This window comes from Toxotes jaculatrix, chromosome 17, assembly GCF_017976425.1.
Source record: "Toxotes jaculatrix isolate fToxJac2 chromosome 17, fToxJac2.pri, whole genome shotgun sequence".
NCBI lineage: Eukaryota > Metazoa > Chordata > Actinopteri > Toxotidae > Toxotes > Toxotes jaculatrix.
The window spans coordinates 3,785,772-3,809,346 of record NC_054410.1 but is presented as its reverse complement, the minus strand read 5'-3'; the positions used below and the strand labels follow the sequence as shown (position 1 = coordinate 3,809,346).

The following is a 23,575-nucleotide window of genomic DNA, read 5'->3' as shown; positions in this document are numbered from 1 at the left end:
AAGTCAGTTTCTGATTCGCCGGTTAAGGGGGAAGTTAAGGGATACTTAATTTACATAATTTTGCTCCTCTCTCTCGCCGGTGAAAGGGTTTTAGGCATCTTAGTCGAAGCCTTAACATTCTTTGAACCCCACTTTTGAATTTTTGAAAACTTAATTTACGATTGAACGCAAAATGGGAGAAATCTAACACACATCAACGTTGGTTTTAAACTTTACTTTAATGTTCCCCTTAACTGACGAACTGGAAGCGAACTTCAGCGACCTCACCCACCTCGACCCCAAACTGAACTACAGCCCAGGATGCGTTCACGGACACCGTTCTGCAGGAAAAACCGGATACCGCATTGAGCCTTGGCCGAAAGGCGAAATCTAACTGTGCAGTTTTTGTTTTTGTTTGGGAAAGGATTCGGTTATTAAAGCTAACTTCTATAATTATGAAAGTTCATCTCACATTATTTATCTTGATCTTGTCAAACTGAACAGCATCAGGCAGGATGTAGATAAATCACGTTTTCAGCACTAACTGTAAAATTCAGGCATAAAAATATATTTTTATTTTCCAAAATCTCCAAAAACATAATGTGTGAGATAAAATAGTGAACAACGATGAAATTCAGACAATAATTCAAGTAAATTTTATAAAAACAATGAACACAGTGATACTTTTTACAATACATGTTAAAATCAAATAAAAACAACAGTTTGGATCTGGCACTAAAAAATGAACAGCATATCACTCTGCTATAGTAAAGTGAACAATGTAAGTATAAACTCTGTTTAAACTGGATATTACTCAGCATTGCTTTAAAAAGTCAGACAAACCAGTAAGAGACAACAAAATTCCCTTTAAAATTCTATTATCAACTTGAAAAAAAAAACAAAAAACATTTTGACCAACGTTCACATTTTTTTGTTGCAGAGCTTAGACACCCACACTCTCAAACTTTTGCAACATTTACTTTTGTGCGCATAAAACTGCAGAAATGTTTTAGAAAATATTTCTGAAATACCTCTTCTTCTGAAATGCAACAATTCTTTGGATTTGCAAACTGTCCCTTTTTTTAGGAAATGCTCCATCTAGCAGTAATATTCGCCCTCTGCTTAACAGTCACAATGGACGCAACACTATCTAACAAACAATTTTTGTGAGCAAACATCCATTAGTGTCAATTATCCTGAACAGCAATTACAACATGGGGCAAGTACTGACATCAAAAAACACAACTGCGAGGAAGTTTTAAAACAAAACTCAGATCAGTCTCTTGGATAATCTTGATCTCGACAGATTGTCTCATCAGTGTTTCAGCTGATCTGGTTCAGTTCTCGTGCTTTATTCCTCAGATGCCTCTTACGCATCTTGATTATCCACTGAATAGTGAGCTTGGCAAAATTAGCAGCCTTGAATAGAGCCATGAAGACCCCACAGAGGATGGCCACAGAGTTCCAGGGATTTGCAGTCACTATCTGTTTGGAAGCAGATAGTAGCAGCACAGTTGTGTTACAGACTGACACACTGATATGGACAGATAAAATTCGAATGAGGTCAAAATGTGTGGGAGAACTTACCAGACTGATTTCCTGCATAAAAGGATCCCGCCACTCAAAAACAGCAAAGAAGAGCTGGTTGCTTTGCTCTGCTTCAGGTCTTTTATCATTGAATTTCACCACAGTCGACTAGAAGAGCCAACACAATAAATGCTGAAATGAATATCTATTTTCACCTTGCATGTAAGCATGTACATATTCATTAGACATATATACCTCTTGTCGAAATTCGACAGATTCACTGCTTTTCCCAGATGTCCTCACTAAAGACATCTTTACCCAGGTCCTGAATCCTCCAGAGAAGGTCCACATGGAGTAATTCCTCTCACAGTCCCTCATGAACTCTGATTTATTTGCACTACAGAGTCAGAAAACACAGGTAACATTTACAGTAAGTCTAAACACGTGTACATGGTCTACTACACGTCTGGGTCTCAGACTAGGTCAAATCGCTTTTGTTTACTTTTGTTTCATAAGACGTGAAGCAGCAGGATGACAGTGATACCTCAGATAAGTCTGTCACACAGCCGTTTACTTACTTGATTTTAGATTACATAAATAATTTCTTGTGGTTATGTAAGCTATCGGTCAGTCCATTATCTGTGTCGAGAGCCTCTTCCACACCAGAGTGTAAGCAAAACAAAACATGCTTGAAAACATGACCAACTTCAGCTGTCACACCAGTCAGACATCACAGGATCAATACTTGTTTACAGTTACCTGTTAGTAAAGTCACTAAACTTGGCAAAAAGCATGTAAGTGATGGCACTGAAGTCCTCTTCTGTTTCATTATGACTGAACTGCATGAAGATCAACTCTTTGTTTCTGACATCAGAAGGCCCACGGACCACCAGAGCTCTTTTCTGAGATTCAGAAGTACATAGTTAGTATAATCTGTCTTTAAAACAAATAAATCACATCAAACTGACTACTACTACCGAAATATCTAAAATGTGAACTGTAGTTACATTCTAGATATTTCTTTTTATATTGCTGAGACCTGTGATTTCTGTCTGCGAAACCACCAGCTAAAGGTATTTATGGCTGACCTCTGTTTGATTTGTAAAGGGCCCAAAGTAAGTGACGTCCTTAATCGTACAGTCCCCTTCCTGAGGCTTGCCTGGGTCCACTAAAGGTGGGATGTAGTCATGGAAGTGATGTCTGCAGCTCAGCAGCTGAGCTTTGCCAGGATACAGAGCAATACCTGCTCAAAAAAATGGGAAAACACAATTAATAATGAATAAAGAAGAAGAACAGTGAAGTCCAGAAAACTTAAATTAAGTTAAATCACATAGAAGAGGTAACCAGAAACGAGAACAGTCTGGACTGAGACTGCCTTTTGTGTAGGGATGACAGTGCCAGATTACGTTCTTTGGAGGAACAGAGGCCACGAATGAACATAAGTCTGTATATACCATAAGACCCAGAAGTCTCTCTTCTAGGCAATGATTAGTGACTTGAGTTTGATTTGAGCGGCCATGTGTGGCCAGCGGAGGTCAATGAGCAGCAGCGTGACACCTGCAAAGTTAAACTTTGAACGCCCTGCCCAATATTTTATTTATACAAACCAGGGGGAGAGAACGAGTCCACCTCTTTGTAGGTGACAGACATGACAGGGTGGTTGAGTTTGTCCAAAAAGTCAGAGATGGTCTGGTAGGCCAGGAACGCTGCCACCGCAGTCAGCAGCAGGTAGATGAAGATGAGCACCACCGTGAAGACGTTCTTCAGGCAGGTTTTACTAAATCTCATCGATGGACTGTTTTCCCTGATGTCATCCTCTGCAGAGGAACAAGAGGGAGGAGGAGGAAAATGTTAATAATGCATATGACAAGTTCAGACCAACTCAAGAAGGCAAAAAAGATTAGTTTCATGCTTCTGTTAGGGATCAGTTTATTAAATATAAGATATCTGTAGTTTTCATCACATGTAAAAATAGAAAATACACTGTTAACCCCATGTCTTTACTCTTTGTAGGGGAGACAAGCTCATCATTGGACTTTAAAACTTTTCCTTGAGTTCAGCTCAGTGTATGAACTCCTGACACTGTGAGACGGCACAGGCACATTTCTACCACTGCTCTGGTTTCACCTTGTGAGATGCTGCCGTTGGGCTCCTCTGGCTCCAGGTCTTCTGTGGCATCGTCAAAAAAGTCTGGGGACTGCACGTTACCTTCATCATCGTCATCATCGTTGAACTGTGAAAGGACGTGTTGTACCGGGGGTGTAACAGAGAAACCAAATTTACGTTTGGCCCATTGTGGAAATGCATCAATGGAAAACGAATACTTTAAAAATGCTGTTACTATGATGGAGAAAAATTATACCTGTGTACAAATTTGTAGTCGCAATACAAATAAAGTTCTTGAAGCACCTGTTATATGATGTGGTATAAGGTTTAACTTTGCAGTTTCCTGTGATGTTGCTCAGTTTAAACTGTAAGAACACATAGTTTCTGCTTTACAACCTATTCTGCAAAGTAACTCTGAAGTAATTGTAGTTGATTTATTCCTCATTTCTGGTGACTTAGAACTATTTTGCTTTGTTTGTTTGCTTGTTTATATACGTTTTATATCTTAAAAAACAACAATACTAATATTTAAATTAGCTCTACCTCAACCAATTATAACAGGGAAACTGCGCACATTATACACACTGATGCATCAACAATAAAGACCTGATAACATGATATTTAACAGTATATTACTCACAGCAGGCATTTCTCTGCAGAACCTTTACTTTGATACTTTCACGTACATTTATCTGTCAGTACTTTTGTACTTTAACTAAAGCAGGATGCAGGTACAGCTCAGTTTTCCTTCCAGACTCAGAGAAAACATGAAGTCAGCTAATTTCATGTTAGGAAGCCTCTTTTTTCCTGCAGCCGTCAGCCGCACGGTCACATGACGCAGGGGGAGCTGGTCAGTCTCTGCAGGTTTCACTTAGTGGAGAAGCGACACTTAACAAACTGTCGCCTTCGCGTTATTGAGACAACAACACGGACTGACTGTGCACAGAAAGGAAGTTAACCTTCTCCTACCTCTTGGTATGACCGGGAGTTTGCCTTCCTGCGCATTCCTCTGCACTTGTCTCAATGACAAAAACGATCTCAGCTCTTTAAGAAGAAGAAGAAGAAGAAGATGAAGCCTGAAAAGTAGTTTTAATAAACAACCGGTTCATGTTTACTAAGGAAAGCCACGTTTCGCCCTGGCCCGCGCTGAGGTCCCCGTTTTCCAGTCTACAGGGAGACGCACCATACGCCCAGTGGGGGTTTGGCGACGACGATAAAGCCCATCCCATGATAATGAGGCACCTACAGGCCGCGATACACTAGAAAACATTGTGTCCTTGGCGCGGTTTCCTTGTTTCCTTCCTCCTTCCCCTTGTTTGTTACCTAATGCTGCCTTCAGGTGCTTCCAGGAAGATTCTTCCTCCAAGTTCAGCTGAGCCATGAATTGTTATTTCTGTAGCTTTGTCTGCAGGCAAACCGGCTGAACCATGGATTTATTTCACCTGACTGTATTCACTTTTATATTACAATCAAGGTGAAATGAACAGGGGAAATAAATAATAGAGCACGTTTCAAAACTCCAGTTACAGAGTGCTACAACAGGACAGCAAAATAAAATCAAGACAAAACAATAAAGCTGGATAAAAATCAGATTTTGTCAGATCTGTCAATGACACATCAGACAAAATCCCTAACTGTTGCAGACTCTCCTGTGGCCTCTTACATTGAAGACTAATGACAGTGCCATTGGGGTCATATATAAGTAGTTTTACTTAAATTTAAAAAAAAAAACTATATTATACATGGATATATTTGCTTGTGGGTCACTTGGTGATGCCGTCATGACCCAGTACCGTGCTGGCACTGTTATGCTTTGTATCTGTTTCTTTTTCATTTCTCTTGAAAAGAAGAAAAGCCAGTAAACGCCAACTCAAGGTCAACTTGCTAACTTTTTCCAGATTTTTCATGTGAACTTTGAAAATGTTGTGGTGCAGTAAAAAGACCAAGAACGAACTTTCATGCGCGATACCTTTTACTTAAGTTTTGTCCTGTAAATGATCTGTCTCCTTTCTCACCCTGGCATTGCTGCATTGCATATGAAGTTAATAATTTGAACATGCTTGATTAAAATGTTTGTTTTAGCCGTAGCTCCTTCATTGATCCGTGGCATTGATCATTACTGGTTAAAGTAAAACACAGACAAGTATTGTTAAGTCCAGTTACTGTTTATTGGTTCGATTCATGTGTTTTATAAGTTAATCATTTTCTCCCTTTCTTACTCACCATACCCTCCTGGTGTTCCAGGGACAAAAGGAGGAAGTGGCCAAACACTTCCTGTCCTTATACATGATGTCACTGGGATGGACCAAGTATATGGGGATAATGATAAGTGAGTGTTAGTCACCATATGTAGACTGTGATTTGCTATTGCATGGTCACAAATGTGACCGTATATAGGGTAAACTGTAATGTTTCCACTTGAAGGTTAGAGAAAATGAAAAACTTTATCACCGACCTGTTTTCAGGAGAGGTGCGGTGAGCCATCGTGGTACAGCCCAGATTGGCTCCTGCTGATGGAAGGGACTATTAAAGCCGTTGCTTTTGCTGCCAGGTGGATGGAGCTTAGAGTTGCGTTGTGTTATGTTATCTGTTCAGCGGTTTGTTTGATTGATTTTTTGTTTGTTTGAACATATTTTGGTCATGTGTGTAGCATGGTGCCACTTTTTTTTTCTTAATAAATCACCTTTCGTGATATCTGTACACAGTTTGAGTTTGCCTTCTACAGCTTTCCTAACTCTCCTAACCACTGTGGTTGTGCTCCCCACAATCCTACATGTCATAATTTGTAATTCTTGCACGCACGGCACGTGGCCACTAACAGGCATAAGAAATGGTATGCGGCCCTTGCCTTACAACGGGCAACCCGTTGTATCCGGAATTCCCGATGGCTTTAAATGCATCATTAGAGGAGCAGACACGGGGAAGGGTATTAAAGAGTAGTTTCCGCATTAAAGTCGCCAAACAACCGTCCTGCCATGGCAACAGCGCAAATCTGTGTCCTCTTTATTCTCTTTTCTGTAACTTTAGCAGAAGACGTTAAATTAAAGTATAAACCAGCCACCAAACCTGTCCGGTTATTCACTGAGGAGGAGCTGAGGAGGTACGACGGCAGCGACGTGAGTTATCTGTAAAACCATAATCCAGGGTGTGTTTTTGTGCATCTGAATATGCATGTGTGTGTTAACGATTTATGTCTGTTTTCCGTTGTTTTCCCTCCCTGTTATAGGAGGCACAACCTATTTACATGGCAGTAAAAGGAGTGGTGTTTGATGTCACCAAGGGAAAAGGTAAATAAAACCCATCACCTAACAAAGAGATGTTATTTTCAAGACGAAACCTGTTTTCAAAGAACTTTTCTGCTTTGAATTCATTCAAATTAAACTGTGAATCTACACAGTCATGTTGTAGCTCAGGCAAAGGGCTTTACTTTATTTTTGAAGCATTAGCACTCAGATTTTATGTTACTCAGATGGAAATATTTTATTTTACTCCACACCATCTGGTGACTGGAGAATTACTGTATTTAACTTTCAGTTAAAAAAAACAACAACATATTTTTACAACTTGTAAAATACAGTATGTTATTAAATATTAAATCACTAGTTTCCAGCCTTTTTGGCTTTCCACCCCTTATTGGAAAAACAGTGTCTGTTTGTGGCTCTTTGTCATATTTCACGTCTGTGAGTTGTTATCAGTTTTACCACCTTTAAACTTCTCATGTGGTTTCATTTAAATAACTGTTTGAGGAACAGAAAGGTAAAATGATCCAACATTTCACGAGAGAGATCAAATCTCAGAAAAGTCCAAAGAAAAAAAGGCCTTTTATTCATAACTGAGTATTTTTACATTGTTGTATTGGTCCTTTCATCAAGTTACATTTCCTGCACTGTTTTCACCCATTGTAGAGTTTTATGGTAAAGATGCTCCATACAACACGCTGGTCGGTAAGGACTCCACTCGAGCTGTGGCTAAGATGTCCCTGGATCCAGCAGACCTGACATCAGATACTGTGAGTTTAGTCTTAACATCCAGAGGCTTAACTGTGAATGTGTTTGTTGTGGCTGACTCCTGTGGGTGGGGAGCACCGACATCTGATACCCGAGAGTCGGTTGCAAAACATCACTGCATTCACAAGCTGCAGTTGAAACTGTACAGTCTCAGATAAATATGCCATTCCTGCAGGCCTTTCATTCCTTCAGCTCTTCCACCTACAGTTTGACATACTGTAGACTTTTTAAAAAGAAGGAAATAACACGCACACAGATGCCTCCTCTTGTATTTTTCTTCTTTGACCTAAATCTAAAATGCGAAGAACAGTAAGAAGTAAGAAATAGTAATAAAAGGTCCTGTTTTTTGCCTTTACATCCACAGGCAGGCCTCACTGACGAGCAGCTGAAGTCTCTCGATAGCATATTTGAAGGCACGTACAAAGCAAAGTATCCCATTGTGGGTTACACAGCGTCACGCATCCTCAACGACGACGGAAGTCCCAACGAAGACTTCAAACCAGAGGACCAGCCTCATTTCCAGATCAAAGATGAGTTCTAAGCTCATTCCCCTGTTTGCAAAATATAGTTGTTTCAGATCGTCTTGTAATCGAGCTTTTATTTTGTTAGCTTTTTGATAAATGTCCTCTTCACTTGAGTAGAATCAGAATCAAATATGCAAAGTGTCGTACATGTTCAAGAGGAGAACCACATACAAATGATGAACACTTTCTATTCATATTTACTTGAACTGAAGGTTTACATGGTTATTTATCAGCTGTCAGAGCTTTAATGTACAATGACCCTAAGAAACGATTTCAATACATAATTTTTAAATATGAAAATAATTGTTCTCTTCTATTGAACTGTGGGAAATTTCACCTTGAGCCTTTGTATCACAGCAGTGAATTTTATTTAATAGCAATGTTACTGCTCTACATTTGTCAGAGCAATAAGAACAAATTAAGTTAAAACAAACACAAACTATTTGATTTAAATCGTAGAGAGACACAACAGAAGTGAAACTCAAATGAATGAAACACCTTATGTCTACTCAGAGAAGGGGGGAGGGGCTGACACACTGGATGCAATAAACTTACTGAATATCAGTGCTAATATTTCCTTGAATTTTATTTTAGCAGGGCTACTACTAACAATCATTTTAATTAGTGATAGTGATTAATCACTTAATCGTTCAGTTCACGATATTATAAAAAACATACAGCTATGGAAAACAGATTTATTGTTTGATTAATGACACCAGGAACAATCAGAAGTGTTGCAGATTATTTTTCTCTTGAACCACATTGATTAAATGTTGTCACTAAATACGTTGTAGAATATTACAGAATATTTTTGTGATTTAAAAGCTGTGAATCTGCTGCTCAGTGAGTGTTTACATGATCAGAATCAGTCCACTGGTTTTCTACCTGGATTTTTGTTTTTGTACAATTATCATTAAAGTCTATAAATCTCAAATTACTTAAGAGTTTGTCTCTCCTGGATCTTCCACAGAAACATGCTGCTCTTGGTATGTTATCTCAACATGATCTCTTTATGACTCACTCGTGTCATCTCCAAACAGGCAACATAAATGGTACGTCCGGGCCTATATAGCCTTGGGTGCTCTGATCAAAGGTCACAGCAGTTCAGGTGCTGAGATAGGTGATTGTCTTTGGGTGGAGCGTCTTGCTCTGCCATGTGGTCACACTGGGGGTAAAGCTGTCAGTTTTGTGTGATAGTAACCAAGTCGAACCTCCCACGTTACTGTGAGCGATCTACAGCCGAGTTCAAAGGACGCAAGCCCTGCCCTTGAGTCTGACCGCGAGAGTGGTGCAGCGTTCTTTATCAGGTGGAGGTTCTGCTGGGACTCGGCCACTGCAGCCTCGCTCAGCCTGGGAAACACTTTCTTCTGCTGGAGCTCGCCCACCAACCGGAGCCAAGATGCCAAAAACGGTGAGAATTTAATACTTTTATTGACGAGATCATTAAATGTGTCTGAAATGTCTCTGGTCCACGTTTGAAACAGGGGTGGTGGTTTTATGAAGTAAGGTTTGCTGAATTATTTATGCTGAAACAGTTTTGTATAGAAACCACTGAGCTGACCTGTGTATTTTGATAGATTTAGTCTCTTGTGGAATATCTTTTTCTTTTTTTTTTCAACTGAGTTATTTCCAAGAGGCACCAATCCTTCTTGGCATTTACTCATTAACCAAATGTAGAGTTTGACCCATGCTGCACACATTCCTGGCTGAAAAAATGCAACTTTGTGGATACAACTGGGCCGAGTGCTTTTTGTGTGGTCATGCACATCTGACAATTATCATGGTAATTACCTTTGGTGACAGTGGAATGACTTGTAACTGTGTTGAGTGACTTTCCCCATCAACTCATGACTGTATGGTTTAACTGCTTTATTCTGCCCCTTTGATTTTCTAAGAACACAGCAATCAATTTTCCATCCATTATTAAAGAAACCCTCATGCACTTATTTGCTGTAAGTCCTGAATGCCCTCAGTAAGAGTTACTTAAGTGTACAGCATCAGTCTGTGCACTTAGAGAAGGACTGATAAGAAAGGCCCGCCTGTGCATTACGACTGAAACTCTTATGCTCATATTGACACTCCAAGGAGAAAGCCTCTCTCAAGAGGTCATGCTGACGTCTGCTTCCCTTTGACTGACGTTAAACTTGAAATCACGTTTATGAGTCATGGTAGCAGGTCTTGCCTGCGTTATTCTGGAAAACTCTGAAAACACGACTTAAAGGTTTAATTTTGGCATAAATTTCAGGAAAGTAAGATGTTTTTATATTCCAAAAAAAGAACAATCCAAGTAGAAAACCCCCTCCAAAATTTAACAGAACAACATATTGATTGATTGTAATAGGTTACTGCTTCCATAACGGTCACATTAGTGATTTGAGAAGAGATCAGGCTGTGGCAGCTAGCAGTGACAGAAGCCTCTGCAGGACTGCAGGGAGTTATGAAGTTACCTTACACATGTGATCCTGGAAGGTGGAAACAGTTGAGAAACTCTGTGGAGTTTCTTTATAAACTAATGTTCCAGTTTTTGTTGCCCAAGTTTCAGTGGGTTTATCTTTATGACACCCGGGGTGTGCTCTAGTGTAGCTTCATAAAATGATTGTGTAACTGCTACGAGCCCAATCTGGCCTGCAAGCCAGGGTCATGCAGTTGCCCTGTGTTCGTCATTATTTTGGAAAAGTATTGAGAATAACGCCTTTTGTCTTCGGCGAAATTCACTCTGGAGACATGCAAAAGTCAGGTTTACGCGCCAGTTTAATTGCTATTGTTGCAAAAGTGGTTGATCTTCACTAACAGTGGTAAAGTCTAAAGGCAGCTTGGCAAGCAGCAAGTATTTTGATATTTTAATCTGCTTATGTGCAACCTTGTAGCACCTCGCAAGGGTAGTCCAAAGTCTAATGAGATAGTGAGCAATTATGGTTTATGAACAATCCACTTCACAGCTCCACATTAAAGGCATCCTTCACACTGCATTATTTATGGGGTTTTTTCATCACCAAAAGTTATATTATAAGTTATAATTTTCCTGCACAGTTTAAGCAAACACTCACTCAAAACACAACTCTGAGAAATTCAGATTTTTATAAAAATTAAATCCTTGGACCGAATGGACTCAAAGACCTTTTTGTTGCAGGTCAACGTGCGCGTCACCTCGATGGACGCAGAGCTGGAGTTCTCCTTCCACCCCAACACCACAGGGAAGCAGCTCTTTGATCAGGTGTGTATGTAACAGTATCCATGGTCTCTCTTGATTTAAACTACAAGAGAAGTGAAGAGGAGGGAGCAGCGATCATGTTTTTACCAGGTCTCTGTCCTTCCCTCTGTGCGTGTTTAAGGTTGCCAGGACCATCGGACTGCGTGAGGTTTGGTACTTCGGGCTGCAGTTTGTCGACGCCAAGGGATTCATCACATGGCTGAACTTTGAGAAGAAGGTGTGTTTGTGGTTTCACTGAGTGAGTGTGATGAGAAAAGACATTCAGTTTTCATAGTCATACTTTGTCCATGCTCTGCTCAGGTGATGGCCCAGGATGTGAAGAAGGAGACTCCCCTGCAGTTCAAGCTGAGGGCCAAGTTTTACCCGGAGGACGTGGCCGAGGAGCTGATCCAGGACGTCACCAGGAGGCTCTTCTTCCTGCAGGTGAAGGAGGACGTTCTGGGAGAGGAGATCTACTGCCCTCCGGAGTCTGCTGTGCTGCTGGCCTCCTACGCCGTCCAGGCGAAGTATGGAGAGTACAACAGGGTGGTGCACCCTCCGGGTTACCTGTACTCTGAGCGCCTGCTTCCCAAAAGGTGAGTGTGAACCTGTGAGGGAAGGCATGAGCTCTGTTGTTGCTGGTGATCACTGCTGCCGTGTTTCACTTTGTGCACTGCACGTCCCAGAGATCACAAACATTTTTTTCTTCTTTCCTATTTTTTTTAACCATAAAGAGAATCCTTTTCTACTGGAGTTAAATAACTTCCCGAATGACTTAATAGTTAACTGATGCACTATTACAATTCACACAATATAACAGATATAACAGGACAGGAAATACGTACATATGACAATGCAGCATGTGTTTGATTTAGCTCTGCATGTATACACAGACTGTTTACATTTTCACCAGTGTGGGTTGCTGATAGCTCGCCTCTCCCCTCAGAGTGCTGGAACAACACAAGCTGTCCAAGGAGCAGTGGGAAGAGAGAATCCAGGTTTGGCACGAGGAGCACAGATCGATGCTGAAGTGAGTGAAGGGTGATAAAAAAAAAAAAAAACGTTTTTATCTTCATTTTAAAGTTTTATTTTTAAAGCAAAGCTATGAACCTTGCATTACTGTGTTGGTTTGCTGACTTTATGAGTTCTTTCACTTGTGCTACAGCTTAGTTTGACATAGATAAAAAGTGAATTGGTTTCAATATCAAACATAAAACAAAAAGTAAACACAAGTCAGTGTGCCATTATCCTGTAACTGCCACTGTCACAGAGGCTGCTGTTACCTCCACAGTTTTGCACAGTGCCGGGGTTCAGTATCATTTTACAGACTCCAAATTTATTCACCTAACTGGAAATATTTTTCCATGTTTTTTTCTAACCTGAACAGGGAAGATGCCATGATTGAGTATCTGAAGATCGCACAGGACCTGGAGATGTACGGTGTCAACTACTTTGAGATCAAGAATAAGAAAGGCACAGACCTGTGGTTGGGAGTCGACGCTCTGGGACTCAACATCTACGAGAAGGAGGACAGGTAGGACAATAAACATGCATCCTTCACTATCAACATCTCTCCAAACATGGCATCTCTAGTGGGCATTGACTTGATGACAAACAGTTGTAGACAGGAGGGCGACACACGAGCAGTCACACCTCAGTCATTGACCCTTGCTGCCTTCCCTTTCAGCTGGTCAGGTTTTAAATAGAACATTTGACCCCATGGCCATCGACTTATTTCCCTTATTTCCCAAAGTGGCGAGCAAACTGTTTTTTGCCTGTAAATATTCTTTAAAAACAAAACCTGAAATCTTTTAAACGTGCTGTTAAACATGCTGCATCACCTCTTTCTTTCCATCCTCCAGGCTGACTCCAAAGATTGGATTCCCCTGGAGTGAAATTAGAAACATTTCTTTCAATGATAAGAAATTCGTCATCAAGCCCATAGACAAGAAATCCCCTGTAAGTATTTCAGAGTCTAACAATCCTCAGCAATGACAGCATTTCCTGTGTGTGTAAGTGTGTAGTTAGGTGTCTAGCAGCATTTATGTGCAGGTTAATGTTATTCAAGTTGCACAGATGTCAGTAAAAATGCAGATAGGCGACAAATATTTTAGTTAAAATGGAATGAAACAAATCTACTTAAGGCTTTCCACGTATTATAAATTTGGAGGAAATTTTGGTTTCAGTTATCAATCAATATTAATGAAACTTTAGTCACTGCTGGAAGTAAATCCTCTCATTTCAGACTCTTTTTTTTTTCTCTTTTGAAGGATTTTATATTCTATGCTCCCCGGCTACGAGTCAACAAGCGCATACTTCAACTGTGCATGGGCAACCATGAGCTGTACATGCGCCGCCGCAAGGCCGACAGCATCGAGGTTCAGCAGATGAAGGCTCAGGCCAAAGAGGAGCGGCTGCAGAAGAAGATGGAGAGGTGGGTGAAGGGTTATTAAGTTAAATGGGGACACCACTCTGCTCTCACAGACTGAGAACTGGGATTTTGACTGATTGGGGAGTGATTAAGATGTCTGATCGGTCTTTAATTTGCGTTCTACAGGGATCAGCTGGAGAGTGAGAAGAAGAAGAGGGAGGCCATTGAGAAAGAGAAGGAGCAGATGGAGAGAGAAAAGCAGGACCTGATGATGAAGCTCTACCAGTTTGAAGAGACGACGAAGAGAGCAGAGAGAGGTGAGACAGGGCGTCTTACACTCCTCTTTACAGACCTCAGACAACATAATCGAGTCCTACAAGAGCTGCATGGCTTTACTGCCCTCTGCTGTTTATTTACATACATACACAGAAAAAGTTAAATTGGTTGAGTGGATGTTTTTTTTATACTTCAGATAAAAACAACATCCACTCAACCAGACTTGCAATATGAAGCAGGTGAAAACACTAAGTGGAAAAAGGAGCCTGAGCTCATCATTGCAATACTTGTCGTGGTAAGAAATAAACACTAGGTTCAAGCCTCTGAAAGTTCCTCAAATCTCCATTTTAATGGCCATTAAAATGTATTTATGTATTTTTTTTTTTGTTGCCGAGGATCACTGTATACAATTTCTGGGCAGATAAAATCGAATGCTTTTTACCTGAAGAGCAGACATAAGAGCTCACAAATAGACACTGGTTCATTTTAGGTGGAAAGTCAGGAACGACTACCTTAAGTAAAGCAAATGTGTTATTTCACAGGTGTGAAATTGTCCCAGAAAAGCAGAGAAATGCATACATCTCCCTGTATGATAACACCTTACAATACTTGACAGATCTTGTCTCGTGTTTCACTGACTTTGTCCCGCAGAGCTTCAGGAGCAGCTGGACCGGGCCATGAGGCTGGAGGAGGAGAGGAGGAGGGTGGAGCAGGAGGCAGCCCGGCTGGAGGCTGAGAGGATGGAGGCCATAATAGCCAAGGAGGAGCTGGCCAGGCAAGCTGAGGACCAGATAAAGAGCCAGGAGCAGCTGGTGAGTGTACCGCATGAAGCACTCAAGTCCTGCACGTGAGAAAATCTCGTGATAGAAAAACACTCATTACAAATAAAGCTCCTACATTCAGGATAAACACATATTAAGAGTTTTAACTGCAGTTTGAACTGAAACATCCTTCAGTTTGGGTGATTTTCCTGCTTTAGTGGGATTAAATTCATCATGAGAAAATGATATAAGCATCTTTCTCACACAAAGACTCTTTAGAAAATGTGAAAAATGTATTGTGTCATTGAGCTAAAACAAAACATGTTTATGTTTTTATGAGATTATATGAGCTTACACTGGCAGTTTAATGTAAATTAAGTAGGAACTGCAGCTTTGAGGTAAATGTACTAGAATTAAAAGTACTTCATTTATTTATTCCCTCCACATCCATCATTATCATTAAGTAAATGGTGAAGTCCTTTTTTTTTTTTTGGTCTGTTCATTCATAAAATGAAATGAGAGGTAAGCAGATATCTACCCTTTGTTTGTTGTTGACGACATTGTTTGTGCCTCCTGCCTCAGGCTGCAGACCTGGCTGAGTACAGCGCCAAGATCACTCTGCTGGAGGAGGCCAAGAGAGTGAAGGAGGAAGAGGCTGAGTCATGGCACAACAAGGTGAGTTTTCAACACGCAATCAAACAATATACAAGCATTCGATATAAAATACTGCACTGTTTTGGATATCCTCACAGAAGCCTTATGGTATCTGACACTTGTGGACGTATTTAGTAAATTCTGTTGTAGACAAACAACCAAATTTAAAGACTGAGCTGGAGTCCACATATTTATAATCCTAATTTACAGTCCTAATTTTTCACATCTGTATTTTAGCACAACCTGTCACACAAGCATGTCAAAGGAGCATGTCGCAGTTCATTACATATATTATCTGCGTGTGTGTGACAAATAAACCTCTGAATCCTTGATCCGAATTGTTTCCGGGAATAAATCAAGCTATTATCCAATAGCAGAGAAGACAAAGACAGATCCAAGTCATCATAAAGCTATTTTCCAAAGGCGAAATTACAACCTGAGATCAGAGTCCACCTCACGTGCTTGTTTCATTTGTCCTTAAACCTGTGACAGTCATATTGATACGGAGGAAAAGTCAATATTGCATGCTACATGTTCAAATGAAAGCACAGCACAGTGAATGACCCTGATAACCATCATAACCTGTTATTCAATTTTTTAACATCAGGCCAGGGACAACATGTAAATTTGCTTTTTAGGCTGACTCTGGTTCATTTACAGTTTTCTGTTCTGTTGATCAATGAGCACTGTCCCTGTCAAACTTCATCCCAGGCCAGAGAAGTGGAGGAGAATCTGATGAAGACCAAGGAGGAGCTGAACAGCGTGATGACCTCCGCTAACTCGGCTCCCGCAGCTGCACCTCCTGCTTCCTCCTCCTCCTCCTCCTCCTCGGACAGCGAGAGCGACCACGAGCACAGCGAGGAGAACAGCACCTACAGCGCCGAGCTGCAGACGCAGGGCATCAACGACCACCGCCATGAGGAGGAGAGGCTCACCGAGGCAGAGAAGAACGAACGGCTGCAGAAACAACTCATGGTGAGACCAGGCTCCCAGGATCCAACTACATGAAACAAGCTAAAATGTGTTTGATTCAAAGTCTCACCCAACAGCTGCTTTACTAGACCAGAATGTATCACAAGTCTATAAAAACCGCATTGTTGTGCTTAAATAACTGAAATATGTTCCTCCTGCAGGCCCTGAGCTCAGAGCTGGAACAGGCCCGTGATGAGAACAGGAAGACCCAGAACGACCTGCTCCACGCTGAGAACGTCCGAGCAGGCCGTGACAAGTACAAGACCCTGCGTCAGATCCGTCAGGGCAACACCAAGCAGAGGATTGATGAGTTCGAGGCCTTGTAGAAACCTCAGAGACCTGAAGCTCTGTCCCAAATACCTCATCTCTCCCTCCCATTTCAGCATCTTTTAATTTAAAGTGTGATGTGATTGCAGCCACACCTGATCTTAAAGGCCCAGAAAAAAACATGGGGCTTTTTCTGGGATTTATCGCTTTAACTTTTACTTGTGTTTTTTTGTTTTGTTTTGTTTTGTTTTGTTTTTTCCTTTGTAGCCCTCAAACTTCTCCAAAGTGCTGTTTAGTCTAATTAAAAGATAATGCTAGATGACCATGTGTATATCACTTTGAAAACCATTGCTTAAAGCTAGTGTTTTCTGGATATACTGTAAGAACAAAGCTGGTATGTGAGGTGCACTATAGAAATTATATGTTATGATAAATGATCAAAAAGGTTATTGCAGTTTGGCTCTGCAGTGTTGTTATTATATCAGCCTTAAGTGGTTAAATTAAGTTTTGTGTGATAAATGCCCCACATTGCAACCACTGCCTTACAGAGCAACTAATCATTATATTCATTATCTATCAATCTATTGACTATTTTTTTGATCAACTGTTTTGTCTACAAAATGTCAGAAAAGTGTTTAAAAAAAATGCCCAGAATAAGTTCCCAAAGCCTGAGCTCATGTGTTGCCTGAATCTAAACAGGATGAATTTTTAATAATATAAAACAGGAACAAACAGCAGATCCTCACATTTGAAAGGCAGTAACCAGAGACATTTTGGCATTTTTGACTGATAAATGACTTAAATCGACTGTTTTAAATGATTTATCAAGTCAAAAATGCTGATGATTAATTTTCTGCCAATAAATTAACACATTAGTTTTAGCTCTTCTTCCTAGTACACCTGTTTTGGTATTTGTCCTAATAACGATGCAGTTTATTTAACTATTATTAATATGCTTATGATCTCTGGAGTTTTGCTTTTGCAGGAACATTGAATATGTTTTTGGACACTGGTATTGTTCATATTACCTTCTGCTTTTAATATTACCAGTTTGACTTTAGAGGACATTGTTGTCCTGTTTATGTGGTATAATTATTTCAGGTAATATCTAGATAATGTAGTTTATGTAGCTGAAGTGTCACTGATTCCCTGGTTCCAAGCTAAAAACACTGTATCCTACATTTCCCATAATGCAACTCGGTAGCGTCTTTCACCCTGTCTCCTAAAAGCTCTTTGTAATTCAGGTTTTCACTTCAAAAATTGTAGCCTGGCTGAGTGGTGCCCCTCATAATTAACTGGACTTCATAAAAAACCAAAGAAGTTTGTGGACTGCTCCTTTAAACCGGCTTTAACAAAGACAGGGATAACCCTCTAATATTAGAGTTTATGTGCGATGTCTCGTAAGTATTGTCCTCTTCAGTGCCTTAAAATAAAAAAAAAAACCTATATATTATCGTCCTTTTTTATAATAACGCTCCTTAATTTTCTGTGTGACGGTGTCGGCTGCTGTGACCCAGGTTGTGTTTGAGGTGGAGAATCCTGCAGCCTGCTCAGCGTGAAAAGGATGTGCCTTTTAATGTTTACTCACCGAGACGATGGTTATCATTAGGTTGCTAGACAACTTGTGAAGCCAGTAGAGCAAGTCTGTTTAAATAGGTACTAGGTAAATATTTTATCTGTGAATGAACACATGAATCATGCACCAAGTCATATTTGACGATGTTACTACTTGTTGGAGGCTGAACCAACACGCCTCTGCTGCTGCTGCTGAAGAGTGTGTTCCCATCTGAGAGAAGACAAACTGTGTATTTTGGCCTCAGGGAGGAAAGGTGTGTGTGCGTGTGCGCGCGCATGCATGTGCGTGCGTAAAAAAAAAAAAAAACCCAAAAAAACTCCGGAAAGGTGAGTTCTTGATTTGAGCTGCTACTCCAAGAAGCTGACGGTCTGTGGGATTGCCCTGTGTTTCTTTTCTGCAGAATCTAAATATAAGTCGGTGACAAATGGTCCAAATACAGTAGCAACCCAACTGTGATGTGGGGGTGGTGCTGAGAGAACGGCTCCGTCTCCAAAGTCCCCTCTGTTGGATCCGGAGTCCGTCAGGAGAAGGTCGCAGAGAGTCTCAGCTCCCACCTGCACTTGAATCATTTCTCCCTCCCTGTTTTACTATCATGAAGAGACAAAACGCCAGGACTCTCGCCCTCATCATCAGCATCCTCACCTACCTGGTGGTCGGAGCGGCCGTCTTCGAGACCCTGGAGTCGAAACAGGAGAAGAGTCACAAGAGGAAGCTCGACGCCAGAAAGTACGAACTCATGCGCAAATATAACTTGACCAAAGAGAACTTCGAGGAGCTGGAGCACGTCGTTTTGCAGCTCAAACCTCACAAAGCAGGGGTCCAGTGGAAATTTTCCGGGTCCTTTTACTTCGCCATCACTGTGATTACGACAATCGGTGAGCAGCAGTCACTTTTTCCTACGCTTAATAACGAAACTGTCCTCTGGATGAGTCTCACACCGCCTGCATTTCAGATAAAATGTGCACAGTGCAGAGCTGTAGCCAGAGTATTCAGAGATACCGAGGTCACGAATCCACACGGATCCCCCACAAATACTTATTCACAACCAAAACATGTGGTCAGCAAAACGTGTGTACATTTTATATTTCTGCATATTGCACAGTCCACTCACATGCCTGCTCAATAAGCATGCTACTTACGCCCATACATACTCTTACTCTAATTATTATTGGTCTTTGCTCACGGCCTTAAGTTTGCCATCTTGCATTTCATAGCACACATTGTTGAAAGCATTTCTATTTAAATGTTAAAACTTATTTTCTGTCAGATTTTTCGGCTTACATTAAAATCTAATGGACTTATTCTCAGTGCTCCACCCATTCAGTGTCATTAAGTGTTGTTTAGTATTGATCTGAGTTATTTTTATGGGTTTAAACAGCTGCTCATTGTAAGGTGCTATTTGAGTTGTTTCTAGGATGAAATCTTATGTTAGATTGTATTAGAAATTATAGACTTTTTTTGTAATTGTATTTCCATATATTTCTTTTTTTTTTTTTTTTTTTGTATATCTGTATTTTGTTGTTTGTAATCATTGCTTTTGCAACCTTTCTTTGCCAGGCCACCCCTGAAAAAAACAATATTATTAATTATTTTAGAGTCATTTTATCTCAGTGAGGCTTTCCTGGTTAATTGAAGGGTAGAATTAATTCATCAATGAAGTGCCATATCAAAAACTAAAGTTCTTCATTTCATTTTCTGCCCCTCTTATTTTTTTGGATTAAAACTGTAAAATCTAAAAATAATGAGTAAAAAAAAAAAGTATTCAGCCTAAAAAAAAAAAAAAAAAAACACCAGGTGTAATTTGGATGTAACTGTATGGAAATGGAACAGAAAACTTGAAACACCTTTTCTAGTCGATAAATCCCCCAAATTACTGAAACTACACGGACACAGCTCTGGCTCAGTGTCGGTCGTTACAGTAAGGCCACTCAAGGCTAATTTAGGCAGAGAAAGTGACGCCTTTCTGGTTTATTTCCAGTATTTACAACATCCCAGCTGACAACAGCGTGGGAGGTATAAATAAAGAGCTGTTAATTCACAATATTAAAGTCAAACTGAATAGTGTGACTGGGTTTTCCATTAATGGGAGGATTTAGTGACAGCGGGTGTTGGTTTCCTGTGGATTTAAGGATTCAGTTCTGAATCCTTACATGTTGATGTCAAACAGCCAAACACCACGACAAAAGCCACACTGCATCTTCTTAGACACCATATAATATCATGCCCACAGTGTCTAAGGTATAAAAATGTGATGTGCTCTCATTCAGGTTATGGCCATGCCGCGCCCAGCACCGACTCAGGGAAAGTGTTCTGCATGTTCTATGCCCTCCTGGGGATCCCTCTCACCCTGGTCATGTTCCAGAGCCTGGGTGAGCGGATCAACACGTTCGTCAGGTACCTGCTGCACCAAGCCAAGAAGTGCCTGGGAATGCGTCAGACCGAGGTCTCCATGGCGAACATGGTGACGGTGGGCTTCTTCTCTTGCATGAGCACTCTGTGTGTGGGGGCCGTGGCGTTCTCCCACTGTGAGGGATGGAGCTTCCTCCACGCGTTCTACTACTGCTTCATCACGCTCACAACTATCGGGTTCGGGGACTACGTGGCTCTGCAGAAGGACGACGCGCTGCAGAACGACCCACGGTATGTGGCTTTCTGCTTTGTTTACATCCTGATGGGTCTCACGGTGATTGGAGCGTTCCTGAACCTGGTGGTGCTTCGCTTCCTGACCATGAACACCGAGGACGAGCGGAGGGACGCCAAACAGAAGGCCTTAATGTCCGTCAGTAAGTCCAGAGCAGAGGTGGCTCATCTAATACCTGTCTCAGCCTCAACGTCCTCCACACCTGTAGCAGATGACACTACGAAGGCTAAAGATTTAAAAGGTGTCTACACTGAGGTGCTTCACTTCCAGACTATATGCTCCTGCTTGTGGTACAGGAGCAAGGAGAAGCTGCAGGGCTCCATACCCACTATGATCCCTCAGGAGCTGACGTTCTCCGATGCCTACTTGCAGCAGAACAGTAACTGCCCTCACTACATGGAGCCTGGATCAACAGGCTGCGTTTGCAGTCCACGTCAGTGCGCGAGCATAAGCTCCATAACAACAGGCCTACACATTCTCTCTCCGTTCAGGGTGTTTAAGAGACGCAGCTCCGTCTAGCCTTTCAATACAGCAGATTTCAGTACAGCACAATACGTCTATACTGCCAAGTGGACAACAGATTCTTGGCAGTCCTCACAGCAAAGACATGACTGCAAGTAGATGTTTGTGGTGCTATAATCCCAGTAAACCAACAGTAGGAGACGCAAAAGGGAAAAGCACATACAGTACTGTAAACAGCAAAATCTTACTCAAATATCTATTTGAGACAGCAAAGCACCCAGTGTTTTGACTTGAGGTCTTATTCAGGGGCGTTCTGTGTGCTTTGCAGAGTCATTTAGGCATGTAGGACGTCATCTGGGTCACTGCACGTGAACACACGAACACGTTGCAGTGCATCCAATGTGACGCGTGCACAGTTTGTAAGAGAATGCAGAACAGGTGCCGTAGGAGGCGCTTCAGGTCGAGTAGATTGAGCAGTGGCACAATAAAATGACAAAACACATTCACAGAAACATCTTGCACAGCCCTGCAGTGAGCACCAGTTTTATGTTTCTGTTAGTAACGTCAGAGATGTTGATTCGACTGAGGGTTTATTTCCTAAAGTTGTCATTTTTAGTGTTGTCAGTTGTTTGCCTCCGTTAGGCCCATATCCTGACGATTTTCAGACGTTTCTCATCACAGTGTTTGTGACTGATGCAACACCAATTCAGGCAGCTTTCTGGCCTCATATAAACTGCCTTATGTGGCCCTAAAAAAAAATATTTAAACGAATCGTGATTGTCAGAACTTATTGTCAGAACTTTATTAAAGCTGACGCATACTGATAACTTCATATGACTCACACGTGTAGTTGCCTCTGTTATTGTGATTTTCAGTGCTCTCTGCCCAAATTGCTGGTGCATCAGTCAAAACCACGGCTGAATTACGTAACGTCACAAGTGGAAGAGTTCAAAAAACCACGATGACGTATCCCAAACACGGTAAAACTGCATTAGCAACCAAGTACAGCGATCACAAGTAGACACTCACCAGCACTGACTGAAACACACTTAACTGGATCTGTTTGACAACACTACAAAGCACTGATTTAAAAATGACCATCAGGCTAAATCAACAGCTCTGACAGTCTCAACAAAAATTGAACATGATGAGCTACACCAGCCTGGTACTTACTGCAGGGCTACTGCAGCGTCGCAGCTGCTGGCTGGTTACATTCGTCTCTGCTGGGTCCGGAGGTCAGTCCGGAGCATGTACTGGTCTGCTTCGTGGAGTCCTCCAGGTACCAGAGCAGATGTGAGGTAGAGTTATCACACTATTGAACGACCAGTTCAGATATTTTGGGAAATATGCTGGTTTGCTTTCTTGTGGTGAGTTAGATGAGAAGATCGATACCTTCAAACATGACAGTGGAATTGATCTTCTCATCCAACTGTTTCGCAAAAAAAAAAAAAAAAAACCAACCACAAATCAGCGTATTAACCAAATTGTAGAAATATTTTTCAAAAGCCAAACTGTCAATCCCTCTGACTGACGCCTCTAACATTTTGTTCCTTGTCAACAGCAGCAGAAAACACAGAACAACTCCATTTTTTTTTCTGAAAAAAAAACCAGATGTCATATGTCTATCAAAGAATGTGATTGGGGTGGGACTCTTCTTCTGTATTTCTTTCCACTCTGCTCGTTTTGACCTGAAGGACCGTGAGGATCCACAGAACTCATTGACTATGAAAGAAAAGACATCAGATATGAAGCGTGCAGAGCTGTCCAAGTCACATCTGGATCAAACAGTAGATGCAAACTATTTTTAGCAGCAGTCTGCAGTGGCAGGAGGGAGGGGGTTTTCTGTGCTTGGACAATGGATAATGAGCTGGTTGTCAGTCACAGACAATTATGCCACAATAGACTGAGTCTGTGTGATTGATGGAAAAGTAAAAATCCACCCTCAGATACTATCTCTTGTATTTCTGGGCCTACTTCAGTGTTTCGTGGAGAATTTTTACAGTAGGCGACGTGATGTGATGTCACGTTAACTTTATTTCTGGCAGCTACGGCAGAGTTTTAATCCCCAAAGACGCCTGATTTATTTAAAACTCTCACAGAAAATGGCCGGTTTCTGCGTCAGATCAGAGAGGAAGGGATTTTGCTCTTTGATTTACAGGGATTTGATTTGACAACAACAGTTTGCAGCAATTTTACGGAGAGAAATCCATCGTGGAGGAGGAAATGTTACACAAACAGTTGCCTCGATTGACTAGAAAGTAG

The 23,575-nt window shown here is 41.2% G+C and overlaps 4 protein-coding genes and 1 long non-coding RNA gene across 5 annotated transcripts; 3 read left to right on the top strand and 2 right to left on the bottom strand.

Moving 5' to 3' along the window:
- Positions 1-526: 526 nt before the first annotated feature.
- On the bottom strand, positions 527-4,791 carry pacc1 (proton activated chloride channel 1). Its single transcript, XM_041059948.1, has 8 exons — positions 4,582-4,791; positions 3,634-3,739; positions 3,114-3,323; positions 2,595-2,749; positions 2,266-2,408; positions 1,762-1,903; positions 1,567-1,674; positions 527-1,464 (listed from the first exon to the last, which is right to left on the bottom strand). Exons 1-8 carry the CDS (start codon positions 4,615-4,617, stop codon positions 1,303-1,305), a joined length of 1,062 nt encoding a protein of 353 aa, XP_040915882.1. The 5' UTR covers positions 4,618-4,791; the 3' UTR covers positions 527-1,302.
- A 1,738-nt stretch (positions 4,792-6,529) lies between these two features.
- Positions 6,530-9,074, top strand: nenf (neudesin neurotrophic factor). Its single transcript, XM_041060945.1, has 4 exons — positions 6,530-6,728; positions 6,839-6,899; positions 7,518-7,621; positions 7,984-9,074. The coding sequence occupies exons 1-4, from the start codon at positions 6,588-6,590 to the stop codon at positions 8,158-8,160; spliced, it is 483 nt and encodes a 160-aa protein (XP_040916879.1). The 5' UTR covers positions 6,530-6,587; the 3' UTR covers positions 8,161-9,074.
- A 355-nt stretch (positions 9,075-9,429) lies between these two features.
- On the top strand, positions 9,430-17,658 carry ezra (ezrin a). The gene is made up of 13 exons (XM_041060660.1): positions 9,430-9,554; positions 11,274-11,357; positions 11,476-11,571; positions 11,655-11,929; positions 12,280-12,363; positions 12,721-12,867; positions 13,196-13,292; positions 13,604-13,767; positions 13,891-14,021; positions 14,632-14,792; positions 15,324-15,416; positions 16,107-16,370; positions 16,529-17,658. Exons 1-13 carry the CDS (start codon positions 9,543-9,545, stop codon positions 16,691-16,693), a joined length of 1,773 nt encoding a protein of 590 aa, XP_040916594.1. The 5' UTR covers positions 9,430-9,542; the 3' UTR covers positions 16,694-17,658.
- Positions 12,536-18,991, bottom strand: LOC121197201. Its single transcript, XR_005896230.1, has 3 exons — positions 18,857-18,991; positions 15,280-15,362; positions 12,536-14,760 (listed from the first exon to the last, which is right to left on the bottom strand). It is a non-coding gene; the product is annotated as an uncharacterized LOC121197201 (long non-coding RNA).
- Positions 18,572-22,602, top strand: kcnk3b (potassium channel, subfamily K, member 3b). Its single transcript, XM_041060661.1, has 2 exons — positions 18,572-19,085; positions 20,478-22,602. Exons 1-2 carry the CDS (start codon positions 18,803-18,805, stop codon positions 21,368-21,370), a joined length of 1,176 nt encoding a protein of 391 aa, XP_040916595.1. The 5' UTR covers positions 18,572-18,802; the 3' UTR covers positions 21,371-22,602.
- The last annotated feature ends 973 nt before the right edge of the window (positions 22,603-23,575 follow it).